The 16,457-nt window shown below is 36.1% G+C and overlaps 1 protein-coding gene across 4 annotated transcripts in view; it reads left to right on the top strand.

The window, feature by feature from the left end:
- FANCI (FA complementation group I) overlaps window positions 1-16,457 on the top strand; it is a 62,432-nt gene that overhangs the window by 31,093 nt on the left and 14,882 nt on the right. For all 4 annotated transcript variants that reach the window (XM_043921638.1, XM_043921641.1, XM_043921639.1 and 1 more), the window contains exons 15-24: window positions 1,041-1,171; window positions 1,642-1,712; window positions 2,499-2,613; window positions 4,108-4,230; window positions 8,152-8,220; window positions 11,822-11,923; window positions 12,816-12,986; window positions 13,063-13,184; window positions 13,705-13,869; window positions 14,440-14,619. In XM_043921638.1, coding sequence (XP_043777573.1) covers window positions 1,041-1,171; window positions 1,642-1,712; window positions 2,499-2,613; window positions 4,108-4,230; window positions 8,152-8,220; window positions 11,822-11,923; window positions 12,816-12,986; window positions 13,063-13,184; window positions 13,705-13,869; window positions 14,440-14,619 — 1,249 coding nt within the window. The remainder of the gene's footprint in view (window positions 1-1,040; window positions 1,172-1,641; window positions 1,713-2,498; window positions 2,614-4,107; window positions 4,231-8,151; window positions 8,221-11,821; window positions 11,924-12,815; window positions 12,987-13,062; window positions 13,185-13,704; window positions 13,870-14,439; window positions 14,620-16,457) is intronic.

A 16,457-nucleotide genomic window follows, 5' to 3' on the forward strand; every position in this document is an offset into this window, starting at 1 on the left:
CTTGTTTCAAGGTCTTGGTGGAATACCCTGGCTGTCTGGTAGTTAGGACTTGGTGCTTTCACTGATGTGAGCCTGGGTTCATCCTTGGTTTCGAAACTAAGATCCCAGATGCCACATGGCATGGCCAAAAAAAAAAACCCAGAAATGTCCCTGACAATTTGATTGAACCTCACTTTCCAGCATTAACTTCTGTTATTTACTTTTCTGAATCCTTCACCCCACCTCCACAGAGTTCCCCACCATCCTCTGAATGTATCTTATACTTTCCTTCCTGTTCTTTTACTTGGACTTTTCCCTGTTTCTTTGTGCATTCTTTAGAATCTAACTTAAATTTCCTTTTCCTCTTTGCTCACCTAAAGCATACCATCCCATAATGATCACTTTCTTTACACCCCTATTTAAATTCTCTACTGTTTCCTAGACAGTGAACAATGTTTGGAATTATTAGATACTTGATATGATTTTGTTACTTCTTTCATTCTTTTAAAATACTTTTTTCTTGGAAGGTGGGAGGGTGGTTCCAGAGGGAGGGAACATAAGTATACCTGTGGCTGATTCATGTTGATGTATGGCAGAAACCAGCACAATATTGTAAAGTAATTATCCTCTAATTAAAAATAAAATTTTTAAAAAAGAAAAAAATTTTTCTTGATTTTCGGCTAAATTATGTTTCTTGAAGGAAAAGAGACCATGTTTTGTGTTTCTGTATATTCCTTGTAGGGCCGTATAATTATGCTTGTTTATAATAAAAATTAGTAAATATTTATTGATTTATTTCAGCTTGGAAATATGAAGACAATGTGTGCTGGTTGTTCAGGCACTATAATGAATTTCTTCCTTTCTTTTAGACATAAAATTTTTGAAAAGTATCTGGTTAGCATTGACCTTAAAGTATATAGGATCAGCAGAAATGTATATTACTTGACTTACTTGAGAAAGGAGCAAAAAACTTTTTTACCATTTCTTTTTCCATATTTATGTTCCTTTTATTTAAAACCTCTAGTTATTTGAGGCAGCTGATCATAGTTTCCGTTTTTCAGACCTACTTTCAGATATCATCAAGTATTCACCGTTAGTTCTTCAAAGCTGTTCATCTAAAGTTATAGAAACTTTTGACTATTTGTCCTTTCTGCCCGTTCAAACCGTACAAGGACTGCTGAAGGCAGTGCAGGTAAGTCTTTTGACTCCTAAGCAGCTCATGGGCAAGGTTGAACTGTTTAGTAGAAGTCTGATGTATTTCTTCATAATTACATATGTATAAGAAATCCTATTTCCCTTGATTCTAAGACAGAACTTTCTATTAAAAGAGCAGAAGTACTGAGCTAGAGTCTATTTTCCAAGTTTATCCCCTCTTCATAGTACTATTCTCTCTCCTTTGATTCTGTTTCAAGTCAGTGAAGTAATTGAAAGGCTCTTAGGAAATTATTAATTGAAGACAGTAGCTATAAAGGTATTCACAACTAGTTTCAATTTAGCGTTAGGATTAACTGTCCTTATTACTAAGTGCAGTAAACATTGCAGCATGTTTACAAAACGGAACCAAGCTTTCTTATACAAGCCAAATGGTGACAGTATTGAATAGAAATGTGCTAAGGCTAATAAACAAATTGCTGTTTTTAACACTGATTCTTCCTCTTTCAGCCCCTTCTCAAAGTTAGCATGTCAATAAGAGACTCCTTGATACTTGTCCTTCGGAAAGCCATGTTTGCCAGGTATGTAGCATCCCCTGAGATCCTAGGAAGTGACGCTCTCTATTGTTACCTAAAGTCCTCTCTGCAGTCACCGCTAGTAAGCAGTCATGCAAATTCCTAATGCACGATCGAGATGACAGTACCATCTCCTAAGGGGATTATGAGATGAGTACTGTGGAAAGAATTTGCTATTTAAGGATAAAATACCAAATTATTATCACATTGTCCATATTATAGTACACTCATGGGTATTCGGAGGAGCAACTAGTAAGCAGCCAAATGCTATTTATCTGTGTTCTAGAGCTGACAGTTTTTGTTAGTCCTTTCCCAAAAGTGTGTGTGATAGGCCAGCATTGTATGTTGTAGTCTCAGTGAAATGAATGGTTTCTCTGGATGGAGGGTTTACAAGGTGCCAAGCACTGCATTCCTCTCTGTAGAAGGGAAGTCTCCTTTAGACTCAGGAAATCAACAATTTTCTTTGCTATTTAGTACTTACGTTTGAGTTATCAACTCATTGTGCAGCCTCTCAGGACTCCTGTTCTCACTGCCCACAAAGGCTTGTCAGCAGGATAGAGAAGAGTAGAGATGGTGTCATGAGGTTAAGTAGATGAAAACTTCAGCTGAATTCCTGTACTTCCTAAGTGATGTGAACAGCTATGCCTTATTTTGAGTATGTTTACTTTGTTCTTCATTGTTAATATACATTCTTTTTCTGTACAAAACTGACTGGATTTTTCTGACACAGAAGCCTATTACTGTGAAATCAATACTGTTTGGTAACTTCTTCTCTGTCTATTCCTGAGCTAGCCAGCTCGATGCCCGAAAATCTGCAGTTGCTGGGTTTTTACTGCTACTGAAGAACTTTAAAGTTTTAGGCAGCTTGTCATCTTCTCAGTGCAGTCAGTCTGTCGGTGTTAGCCAGGTAAGGACTTTTTTTCACCGGCTTATGTGTGCACTGATGCAGGAGTTGGTGTAAAGATTTTTTTACTCGTGTTCTGGTTGTACAAATGATCCTGAAACTGAGGGTATGATGATGATAGTATCAGCCATCACTTACTAATGGCAAATTTGCTGTATGTTAAACTGCTTTTCTGTATGGTAGCTGCTAGCCTCAAGTTGGCTCTTGAACTGTATGTTGATTGAAATGTGGCTAGTTCAAATTGAGTTGTGCTGTATATGTAAAACACACACACTGGATTTTGAAGACTTAGTATGAGATAAAAGTGTAAAATATCTCATAATTTTTTATTTTGATTATGTGTTGAGATAATATTTTGGCTATGTTGGGTTAAGTAAAATATTAAAATTAATTTCACCGATTTCTTTTTACTCTTTTGATTTGGCTATTAGAAAATTTAATATTATATATACAGCTTGCATTTGTAATTTGTATTGTGTTTCTAATGGACAGCACTGTGCTAGACACTATGCTAAGTGCTTTACATTTATTTTCTCATTTAACCTTCACAGCAATCCTCTGGCTAAATACTGTTATTGTCCTCAGTTTTAATAGTTTATTTATTTGCACACCTGATAAAACCTGTATTCTGAGATAACAAAGCTTTTTACAATAATTTGATAATCTAGGCTTGGCAGCAGTAAAATTGTCTTTGTCATTTAAATTCAGTACTAATGTGATTTGTAAATAAGAGACATCTGTATAGCAGTTTCTTTAGGAATCCTTTATTGCTGTTATAACGACTCACCACTTTTGTTTATAACTTATGCCATAGATTAAATATTAGGAACACTGGATATCATTTATGTATGGTTAATATCCCCATTTTAAGTATAAGAAAACTGAGACTGAGAGAAGTTAAATAATTTGCCCAAAGTGATAGAGCCAGTGAAGTGTGGAACTCGGATTTGCCCTCAGTCAATATTAACTACCTCACTAGGAGCCTGAAGTAAGGATTAGGGTTCTTGGTCTATAATGACTGAAATTATTATGTAAATCAAACAGGCAGTATTATTCTTTGTTGTGTCCATATCTAAAAACTACCTACCTCTAAACCTCTCAGGAGTTCATGGAACCCTCAGAAGAGCTCAATTCTTAGCCTTTTAAGTAGAATCAAGTTTATTTTGACTACTAAATTCTAGTGGCATGAAATAATCTGTGTGCCTTCCTAAGTAGGTGACTTAAGAATATTGTTGTACCACATTGCCAAGGAAAATCTTAAGGAATGAGAAAGTTAATTTTTTTAAGTGCTTGAAAATTCTTATTCCAAAATGGAGTAGGATACTTATCATGGTCTGATAATGGTTATAATGTCTGCCTCAGCCCTGGGTTTTGCTGTATGGAGAAAGCTAAATGTAAGGTTCTTTGACCAAAAATATCAGCTCATTTTACCCTTTAAAGGAACTATTAATATTTACTCAGGTAAGATCTACATGAGCTGACCTCTCTTCCTTTCAGGTCCACGTGGATATCCATAGCCGTTACAATTCTGTCGCCAATGAGACTTTTTGCCTTGAGATCATGGATAGTTTGAAGAGATGCTTAGGTCAGCAGGCTGATGTTCGACTCATGCTTTATGAGGTAAATCAGTAGGGTGAAAGGGATGTAGTACTCTGCTCCCCAACTCCACTGATCCTTTTAATTTTAATAATTTTTCTTATCAGAGTACAGTAGATATACTCTTATTTAGTGCAATGAGAACTAGTAGTTAGTGATGCTTAGCCAAAAATTCATTGAAGGTGAGGAAGCGTAAAGAATAGTTGAAACATATTAAATGTTTTCATTTGAAATTTTTAAATGTACTGTTAATTTACCAGCCTTTTGTTTTAAGGAAAAGTTCTTTTGCTTTTGAGTATGAAAAATACTCCAGATTAGTCTTGGTAGAGAAATCTTCTAAATGTATTCAGTTTTTTCCCTAAGTTTTTAGAATTGTCTTCCCCTCCCCCAATCCATCAGAAATTAGTTTTAGAGATTTACTTTTATTAAATATTTCCAAAACATTCAACTTAGTTTTCATAAAAACAACTTCTTAAGTTTTTTTGTTTGTGTTTGTGTTTTTAGTGGGGTGTTTTTTTTTTTTTTGGCCATGCTTGCATGCCTTGTGGGATCTTAGTTCCCTGACCAGGGATTGAACCCACATCCTCAGCAATGAAAGAGCAGAGTTCTAACAGCTGAATTGCTAGGGACTTCCCTCAAACAGCTTCTTTGTCATTTTGCTCTTGGTTTCCAACAGTTTCCAGAATGTCTTGAGTAGATTACATAATGACAGTACAATTAGCAAAAAATGAGTGAAACAAAATACTGATTACTACTGACTTGTAATTAGGATATAATCAGCCAGTGGAATGAAAGTCTGCAGTCATGGGAGACTGCAGTACAAGTTCTAGCATTTAGTACGCTTTGCACGTCAGCACACATTTCATAGGATGGAGAACATTAGATAATCCAGCGGGTAGATTGAGTGCAAGTCATTTCAGAGAACAGCTTTACTTTCATTTGGCATTTTTAAAATAGCATTTATTGAGCTACCGTAGTTGTCAGGCACCATACCTGACATTGGATTTTTTCAGGTTTATTGTAAAAAATATAGAAAGTACAGAAAAAAAATTTTTTTATTATTACTAGTCCTACCATTCATATGTATACTTACACAAAATTGGAATCATAGATTTCTCTAGTGTTTTATCTCTTAATATTATGCTGTAAGCATTTCCTATTTTATTAAATGTTCTTCGCCACATAATTTTGAATGCTAAAAAGTGCTCTTTATGTGTACAGTAATTTATTTAACTTTTCTTTATTTTGGGGGCATTTTGTGGCTTCCAGTTTTTCACTATGAGTATTGTTGAACCACACTGAATGTTTGACAATAATGTACCACTGTGAATGACCACATTGCCGGGTTAAAGATAGAACATTTTAAAGTCTATAGCATACGCTGTCAAGCACTGAATTTTTTTTTTTTAATGGTTGAAAATACCTTTGTTTTAACATTTATTTAATGTTAAATGTTAATGTCTGAAAAATCTCAGACACTCTTTGCAAATGAGGATTTGAGGGGAAATTTCTCAATTTAATAAAGGGTATCTATAAATCCTACATTTAATTTAAATAGTGAGAGAACTTAATGTGTTTCTCCTCTGGTCAGGAACAAGGATATTTGTTCACAAAACTTTTGCTCTACATCGAAGTGAAGGTCTGATCCAATGCAACAAGGCAAGAAAAAGAAATAAAGGCTCATAGATTTGAAAGTATGAAGTAAAGCTGTCTTGATTCACATAGTGTACATAGACCATACCAAAGAGTCTACAAAAAATGATATAGTAAGGTTATAGAATACAAGATCAGTAACCATGTAATAGTCAATTATAGTTTTGCTTACTAGCAACAGATAGTTCAAAATTGAAAGTAATATTTGTAGTAGATGAAAAATACTTAAGGAGAGGTTCCACAAAGTATATGCAAGATATGTACACTGAAGACCTCAAAATATCACTGAGAGAAATTAAAGAAGAGTTAAGTAATTGGAAAGATATGCAATGTTCACAGAATAGAATGCTCAATATTGTCAATATTTTTAAGTATCTGAAAGATCTGTAAATTGAGTGAAATCCCAGGCTTTTTTGGTAGAAATTAAGTTGATTCTAAAAGTTACATGGAATGGAAACCACCTCTAAGATGAACAGCACAATTGAAAAGTATAAAGTTGGTCAGTAGAATTTTGACAAAGATCCCAAGGTAATTCAGTGGAAAGAGGATAGTCTTTTCAACAAACAATTCTGGAACAATTGTTTGTTGTATTGGGGGGCTCCCCAAAGCCACCTCTATTTAAAAATTTCTTTAGGAGTCATAAAACAACATATATTTATTCTCATGGCTAAGATTATAGTTAAGGATACAAAGCAAAAAATAGCACAAGTGAGAGGCTCATAGGGTAAAGTCCACAGGAAACCAGATTCCTCTTTAAGAATATAAACTATATTGTTTATACAGTTTAGGCACAATAAGCTTCTCATTGTTTTGGGAGTTTTATATCAGTATAAGAAACTGTTTATCAACCAGATTCACAGCCACCAGCCAAGGGCTAACCTTGGAAGCAGACCTTACCAAGGATAGCAGTCTCAGACTACTAAGTTAACTCTTCTCCACAGTCATCCCTATTAAAAAGAAGAAACCCTCAACCCTTATTTAGCTCCAAATTAAAAAAATTACCTTGTAATGTCTCATAGACCTAAATCTGTTAGAATATTGGTATTCATTTATTCATCAAAGACTTAAGTCAGTCTTTTGATTTGTAAAAACTCTATGTATTATTAACATAAATACCTTTTGTCATACTTGTTTTAAGTACAGGCCAGATTGCCATTTGCTTTTTTTTTTTAGTTCTACCACTTTATTGCTACTAACCCATCTCCCTCCACCTTTGTGCACACATGCTTAGTCATGTAACCCCATGGACTGCAGCCCGCAAGACTCCTCTGTCCCTGGACTTTTCCAGGCAAGAATACTGGAGTGGGTTGCCATTTCCTTCTCCCACCCCACTTTTTTTTAAATGACAATCATTTTAGAGCTAGAAATTTAGATTTTACAGTTTGGTTGTAATCTTTACCTTTGAGATACCTACTATCTCTTTTGTGTAGAGTCCATATCCTTCCAGTGAATATTTACTAACATTTTCTTCTATTTTTTTTTTCATGCTTTTGTTTAACTACTTAATTCTTCTGCAATTTTTATATTAATATATAAAGACCCAACTCCCCCCAGATTAGCCATTTTTTTTTTCAGATATAATATATTGCCTCTTTTATGTGTACTGAGTCTTTCTGTTTGTATGCTATGCCTTTATTTTTCTGTAATTTTTGTGCCAGGACCACAACTGTCTTTTTATTACCATTATACTTTTATAAAATACCCTAATACTTATTAGAGCTGATCATCCTTTGTTTTAAAAAAAAAAATGGGAGGGGATGTCAATTCTCATTTTCTGTTTCTCACTGGTGGACTGTATAACCTCTTTCTCAGGTTCCAAAAAGAAAAGCCTCCCCAGGATTTTAATCTGAGCAGTTTTAAACTAAGACTGGGAAATTTTGGATGGGATGAAATGTCATAGTCATTCACAGTAGGGTGCTTAGGTCCAGGAGGCACTTTTGAATCACTGGAGACTAGGGGGAGTGCCCTAAAAAGGAAGGCTGTAATGTATGATAAGAGGAAAAAATGAGGTCTGGGAAAGGGAGAAGTACCCCAAAGCCAGAGGAGACCTGACGTCTAACAGTTGTGAGGATTATGGTCAGTTTATAATCAAGTTCTCATTGTCAGAGATCTCACGTTAGCTTAGGCCAATAACCTAAACTTTCTGAATTGTTTCTCCCTCTAGCATGTACGGCCTCCATCTTTTTTTCAGAGAGCTGAGAATAGGTAAAGAAATACAAAGTTATTTTAAAGTTAAGATTGTCCAAATCACTAGTGACTCTGATAGCTTATTTGTCCTCTGATTCCTTTTAGGGGTTCTATGATGTCCTTCGAAGGAATTCTCAGCTGGCTAACTCAGTCATGCAAACTCTGCTGTCACAGGTAAATTATATTTTCATGGATATAAGGGAACAGGTACCAAGGCATTAAATATAATTGACGTTTTTCATAATTTTCAAAATATAAAATAATTCCCAACTAGTCCACTGGTACGTTGCAGACATGCCGAGGGTACATGATGCTATTTCATGTTGTTTTATTTTAATCACTGTTTATCTGTCTACCATATTGCCATCATCTGACAATTAACCTTCTCAGTTAACATCCTAAGTCAGAAGGACATTTTGTAGAACCATTTATACAAAGGCCATCAGCAGTAGTATCTGTTATGTTTATTTCTGATAAAGAAGAGTGATTTGGAGAAAACAGTAAAATATTGACATTTCTTAAATCTGAGTAACATATTCATGAGTGTCTGTTGGTATTTTCTGTATTTCTCAGCTTTTTTAAAAAGCTGCAAATTATGAAATAGTTCAAAGAACCATCAAGATGAGAAGAATTTAGCTGAAGAGTTTCTGATGTGAATAAGACCTTTTTACTCTCGACATTAAGCATTTATTTGAATTAGTGTATTCACAAAGTACAACCATCACCATAATCAATTGAGAACATTTTGTCATCTCAGAAAAAACCACACCATTTAGCTACCCCGCCTCTAATTTTCCCATCCTTCCTCAAACCTTCTACCCCCAAGCAATTATCAGTCTTCTTTTTCTCTCTATAGATTTGCCTGTTCTGGACATTTCATATAAATGAAGTCAAACAATGTGTGGTCTTTTATGACTGACTTCTTTCACTTAACATGATGATTTCAGGGATCATCCGTATTGTAGGGTGCATCAGTACTTTAATCCTTTTTATGGCTAAATAATATTTCATTGTATGATTTATTTTTTTTTTTAATGTATGTTGAGAGAGTTCAAGAGACTATTGTGTACTAATAGTAATAACAGTACTTAATGTTTAGCACTTACAGAGGGCCAAGCAATTTATGAATGGTGTATGGTGGATCTCATTTAGTCCTCACAAAACCCTGTGAAATAACTGCTTAGTTCCATTTTACAGATGTATGTTTTAAGGCTCCAAGAGGTTAAGTAATTTAATTTGCCCAAGGTCTCACAGTTAATAAGTGATGGAGCTAGAATTTGAATTCAGATCTTCTGGCTCAAGAGCCGAAGCATGTGTTTCTCCTATTTGGAGTTGATTAAGCTATTTGGATCTGTAAGTTGATGCTTGTCACCACATTTGAGAAATGTCCATTCATTATTTCATCAGATTATTTTTTCCTATCCCCTCTTTCCTTTCCTCCTGGGACTTCAGTGGTATGTATAATGGAATGCCTGATATTGCTCCACAGATCTTTGAGACTTGGTTCATTTTTCCTCAATATTTTTACACCGTTTTCTTCAGATTTTATATTTTCTCATAATCTGTCTTCAAGTTTACTTTCTTCTGCCATTTCAGTTCTATTGTTTTACTCTTAAATGCATGTTAAATTTTATCAGATGCTTTTCTGTATCTGTTGAGATGACCATATGATTTTTCTCCTTTAATCTGTTACTGTGATGAATTATATTATTTGATCTTTTTAAAAAAACTGCATTCCTAGAATAAACTCAAATTGATTATATTACCTTTTTTATATACTACTGGGTTTGGTTTCCATTTAGGACATACATATATCTTTACAAGAAGGAATGGCCTGTAATTTTCATTTTTCATACTGAAATTCTTTGGTTTAGTATGAGCTTAGTAAAATGATGGGGATATTCCCTCTTTTTCTGGTTTATGTAAAATTTGAAGTTTCTTTTATTCCATTTTCCCCCTTACTTGTTTCAAAGTTAAACACTCTTTAAACTTTCAGGTATATTGTCTAATGATTTGGACAGTCTTAACTCTCAAATAACCCTATATTTGAAGTCATGTGAATTCCAGCCCCAGCTACATTTGGAGACTAACTTATGGTTAGAAAGTCCCTGAGGAGACTTTTCCCCCTTCACCTGAAGTCAGAGGTAGTTAGCTAGGTATATATCCCCCCACTATCTTCCTCCATGTGGTGGATTTATTTTTTAGGTTCATCCACCAAGGATATCTGCTTTTGAGAATTCCAGCTTTCTGTGAAAGTCTCTGATACAATCTCAGATACAATCTCTGATACAGTCTAGATAACAATCTCTGATACAACCCCATGAGGACCTTAGGCTCTATCTTAAGTTTCATGATTCCTTTTACTTTCCTTTCATCTTAGCTATCTATTTAATAAATGTATCTATATAAAAATTTTAATGCAGTATTTTTTATTGTTCTTTACCATGAGGGTTTCTCTAAACCCTAGTCCACCATTTTGCTATAAATAGAACTTCTCTTTCCCTCTTGCTCTTCCTCCTTATTTATGCCATTGCTTTGTGCTAATTCTTCTAAAGAAGCTCCATTTGAAAGTGGAGAAATTATTGGAAGGTCTTATACTATTTATCAAAAGTTTTTCAGTGGGCCTTGGACCTGATCTTATATAAAATTTAGATCTTGTTAGTTATATTTTATCTTTCAAAATGATCAGCCCATCTGCATTTGCACATTAACATGGAGAGTTATGACTGAAAGCATAGAGCAGTGCTTCCCAACGCAGGTTAGTGTGTGGGCCAATAAAGTTATATAGACTCCAACAGTTAAAAGGGGAGAATGGCAATTAGCATTTTTTCTTTATGGAAGTATAGTTTATTTGCAATGTATTTGTTTCTGGTTACAGCAAAGTTATTCAGTTACATATATTTTCTTTTTCATTATGAGTTACTACAGTATATTCAATATAATTCCCTGGGCTATACAGTAGGATCTTGTTTATCTCTTTTATATATAATAGTTTGTTTCTGCTAATCCCAAAGTCCTAATTTATCCTTTCCTCACCTGCTTTCCCTTTTGATAACCATAAGTTTGTTTTCTGGGTCTGTGACTCTATTTCTATTTTGTAAATAAGTTTTATTTGTATCATTTTAGATTCCACATGTAAGTGATACCATATAGTATTTGTCTTTCTCAGTCTGACTTCAGTTTGTATGGTCATCTCCAGGTCCGTCTATTTTGCTGTAAATGGCGTCATTTGATTCTTTTTTATGGCTGAGTTAGCTAACTTTTTTTGAGCTCTGTTATGAGCTGAATAGTATTTGAAGCTCCTTATGTGTGTTAGCACATTTAATCTTATACAAATGTTTGTGCTTATATTAATAATATCCTAATTTCACAGATGAGAAACCAAGACATCCACCTTTATTGAATTAATAAGTGGTGGTACTGGGATTTTAGACTCAGTCAGTCTGACTCTGGAGCCTGTATTCTTAACAACCAAGCTGTACTGAAAGTGCTTGATAGCCTATACAAATTAAGTAACTGGTGTGAGAGCGCGTGGTGCCTTACAGGTGAGGTGGTGAAGTGGACTAGGAAAGATCTCAGTCAGTGCCCTGCCTGATGCAAGGGCAAAGGAAGGACAGGGTTGAGCCAAAGCAGCAGATTTTCCTGCAGTGTTCTTTGGACAGTTGGGAAATAATGTCTTAGAAGGCATTAGACATTAAAGTTGCCATTAGCTTGACCAGTTAAAAAAGTGAAAAGCATTCATGAGCCATGGTGTCTTTTTCCTTTCCATACACAGTTGAAACAGTTCTATGAGCCAGAACCTGATGTACTGCCTCCTCTGAAATTAGAAGCTTGTATTCTGACCCAAGGAGATCAGGTCTCTCTACAGGAACCACTGGTGAGACTTTGTTTCCTCCTCCTATAACCATTATTTTTACTCTTAAGTAAAACTTCCAGCCCTATTGATATGGTTGAGCTTCAGAAAGAGATGACTTCTCTGTGAAACATCTGGTACTCCCAGTGAATTTTCACTCTTGACTCTTCTCTGACCCATCACCACCTTAGTTTTGGTGGTGAGGTATCTGCATGTCAACACTTGACTAATAATCAAGGCATCCATCACTTCTCCCAAGGAGCATTTTACCTCCCATTAATGGCTCTCTGATTGCAAGTACTAAATAGATATACTTTAGAATTTGGAGAACAAGGTTACCCAGAAGCAGATGAACCCAGGGGATCTGCTTCATTAGTCTGTAGTGTATGACTTAGGCTGAGCTAGAACTGGCATTCTGTTGAACCTTCAGAGGAACTGGGACAGGTTGGTTTTCTACTCTCGTCTAGCCTCAGAAAGAAAGGAAAGAAAGAAACTGAAACTCCTGAGTGACTTAAAACTGAGATGTGCTCAGCCTAGGTCAGAGAAGCTATATTGGTCTCCCAAAGATTCCCTCAACTCAAACCCATATGTTTAGAATAGCCTCTGGGACTCAAAGGTGCTGGAGAGGATTTAATTTCACAACCTGGCTCCTTGGTATTTGTACCAGATCAGAGCGAGCACATTTGATGTTACATTGTTAGGTGTCAGCTACTTGTGAAGCCGGTGCCTTTGGGAAAGGCCAGAAAACAATGCCTCTGTTAGTTCAATTATTTTTTTCTGTTTTGGTTTTTTTTTTTTTTTAACTCCAGATTGACTTAATTTGTGATGCTAATGATAACTTTATTTAGCCTTATAGATAAGGTTTATTTGTCACTTCTTTAACAAGGATGTTCAGTTATTATATTTTCTTCTACAGGATTACCTGCTGTGTTGTATTCAGCACTGTCTGGCCTGGTATAAGAGCAGAGTGGTACCATTACAGCAGGAGGAGGAGGAGGAGGAGGAGGGCTTCTACCAACACTTAGACGATATGCTGGAGTCGATTACGCATAGAATGATAAAGAGTGAACTAGAGGACTTTGAACTGGTAATTGCTAAGTCTAAGCTGTGTTGAGTAATGGAGGTTTTTAGTAGCTTATTAATTTTTATCTTGTGTCTTTTAGGACAAATCAGCAGACTTTTCTCAGAGCACTAGTATTGGCATCAAAAATAATATCTGTGCTTCTCTTGTTATGGGAATTTGTGAGGTTCTAATAGAATATAATTTCTTCATAAGTAATTTCAGGTAGGGTATTACTGTAACTCTACTTGTAGTTCATTTTGTGTGTGGGAGTGTGTTTTCTTAACACTAACAATAGGCTAGAGATGAACAGACCACAGCCCCATGACACTATCTCTTAGATGGACCTCTAGCCTAAGACCAAACAATGTTCTTTCTACCAGGGAACATCAAAGCACATGCCAAACAGACTTGTGAATTTTGTCTCTCCATCAGTCTTTACTTTATTGAACATTCCCCAGACCTTGAACATAACAACCCCTGGTTTTAATAGAGAAATTTTGATTGGTGGTAGTACTGAACTTTCATTCTCTGCAATGACTGATACAAATAAAGGAGGAAAAGAAATGACCCAGATTGGTATTACCTAGGAGTACTGTGTTAATGGTGAAGATCCATTCATTTGTAATAGTGGGTCTAAAGTATGACATCTAAAGAAGTATTGTGATTTCCTTATTACTGTTTTGAAAGTAAACAATAATAGTCTGACACCTTTCCTTGGTGGTCTCTTTTTCCTTTTATACAGTAAGACTAAGTTTGAAACGATTCTGAGCTTATTTATGTGTTACAAGAAGCTCTCTGACATCCTTAATGAAAAATCTGGTAAAGGCAAAACGAAAATGGCCAACCGAACAACCGATAGTTTTTTGTCCATGAAATTTGTGTCAGATCTTCTCACAGCTCTTTTCAGGTAAGGTTCTAACAAAGAGCTTAAAGACAGCCTTAAGGTGAAGGTAGAGACACCTGCTAAGGGTCACTGATATTACCTAGTTTGGATTCACAATTCTTTAGCTTATATACAGTAAAAAGTAAGTCAAGGGGGTTGTAATTTTCTTGAAAGCAGAACAATCCCACATAGGCATTTAAAGAGATACTTTGAATTACTAAAGGGAACATCAGAAACAATGAACTAGTGGATGAAAAGATAGGATGGATTCCAAGAAATCAACCTAAGTAGCATGAAAAGGGGAAAGAAAAGCCTGAATTTAAAAAAAAAGGAACAACAAAAAAAACATTAAAGGAAGTTAACTAAGACTGACCTTTAAATTTCATCAAAGTTAAAGGATTGGGGGAAGAGGGAGAAAGGGAGGTAACACTGAGAATAATATTTGTAGAAAGACAGCCTCGGCAGTGACTCTGGCGTGGGCTGCCTCAAGTCTGTCTTTAGAGCTGGCTGGGTGCTATTGTGAACTGTCCCTAGAAAACGTAATTTCAGGTCCCAGAAGCAGGGGAATCTTTCTGTCTCTTTTTTCCTGTCTAGGGACAGTACCCAGAGTCATGAAGAGAGCCTGTCTGTTCTGAGGTCCAGCAATGAGTTCATGCGCTACGCAGTGAACGTAGCTCTGCAGAAGGTCCAGCAGCTAAAGGAAACAGGGCATGTGAGTGGCCCCGATGGCCAGAACCCAGAGAAGGTCTTTCAGAGCCTCTGTGACATAACTCGGTAAGCCCCACGCACCCTTAGGACCTGTTCCACTTGCCGTGGCATCTCCAAGAGAGGAGATCGGCAAGGGGGTTGGGGAGAGGAAGGTGGTTTGAAGTTGGGTGGGGAGTAAGGTGGTTTGAAGTCGGGCATACCCAAAGGTGGAAGTGCAGTCACTCACTATGTTGGGGTTTTTTCCTAGTCCTGTTTTGGTGTGGATTGTTGGCCACATATAAAATGTTATTCTAATACCAGGAATAAAAAGGGATATTACATAATGACTAAATAATTCATCAAGCAGACAGAACAGTTTTAAATGTATATGTACCTACCTAATAGCACCTAATAACAGCTTCAAAATACTTAAGGCAAAAACGGTAATACTGAAGGAGAAATACACAAATCTACCTTTCTCAGTAATCAGTAGAATTAGATAGAAAATCGGGAAGGATGTGGAAGACTCGAACAACACTATCATCCAGCTTGACTTAACAATATTTATAGAACATTAATAAGTATTTAAGATAGTGAGGTATTGCCAGAATCAGTGGAACAGAAATAGATGGTTCAGAACTGATCCACACAAGTATGGTCTTTGGACTTTTGACAAAGGTACCAAGATAATGGAATGGAGAAAGAAAAGTCTTTTCAAACAAATGTTTCTGGAACAATTGTACAGGAATATGTGAAAAAATGAAATTAAAAGACGCTTGCTCTTTGGAAGAAAAGCTATGCCCAACCTAAACAGCATATTAAAAAGCAGAGACATGACATGCCAACAAAGGTCTGTCTAGTCAAAGCTACGGTTTTTTTCAAGTAGTCATGTATGGATGTGAGAGTTGGGCTATAAAGAAAGCTGAGTGCCAAAGAATTGATGCTTTAGAATCAATTGATGTGTTGAAGAAGACTCTTGAGAGTCCTTTGGACTGCAAGGAGATCAAACCAGTCCATCCTACAGGAAATCAGCCCTGAATATTCTTTGGAAGGACTGATGCTGAAGCTGAAATTCCAATACTTTGGCCATCTGATGTGAAGAACTGACTCACTTGAAAAGACCCTGATGCTGGGAAAGATTGAAGGCAGGAGGAGAAGGGGAAGACAGAGGATGTGATGTTTGGATGGCATCACCAACTCAACGGATATCAGTCTGAGCAAGCTCTGGGAGTTGGTAATGGACAGGGAAGCCTGGCATGCTGCAGTCCATGGGGTCGAAAAGAGTCAGACATGACTGAGAACTGAACTGATGTGAAAAAAAATGAACCTTGATCCATTTCTCATGTTATAACAAAATATTGACTTGAAATGAATCAGAGGCATAAGTGTAAAACCAAATATTGTAAAACATCTAGAAGACAGAAAAACCTTTGCAACCTTGTTTTAGGTAAAAAATTTCCTAGGTATAATACCAGAAGCACAATCAATATTTTTAAAAAATTTAACTCTGTTCCTTGAAAAACACTCCTAAGGAAATTAGAAGACAAGCCACGAATTAATAGGAAATATTTGCAAAACACTTGTCTGATGATGGACTGGTAACCAGAGTATATGAAGAACTCTCAAACTTTTTAAGAAAACAATCAAATTGAGAAAATGGATAAAGTGTTTTAACAGACGCTTTACCAAATAAGATGTATAGGAGGCAAATAAGAACACGAAAGGATGATCAACATAATTAGTCACTGCTGCTGCTGCTGCTAAGTCGCGTCAGTCGTGTCCAACTCTGTGCGACCCCATAGACGGCAGCCCACCAGGCTCTGCTGTCCCTGGGATTCTCCAGGCAAGAACACTGGAGTGGGTTGCCATTTCCTTCTCCAATGCATGAAAATTAAAAGTGAAAATGAAGTCGCTCAGTCGTGTCT

Source organism: Cervus elaphus, chromosome 13 (genome assembly GCF_910594005.1).
Source record: "Cervus elaphus chromosome 13, mCerEla1.1, whole genome shotgun sequence".
NCBI lineage: Eukaryota > Metazoa > Chordata > Mammalia > Artiodactyla > Cervidae > Cervus > Cervus elaphus.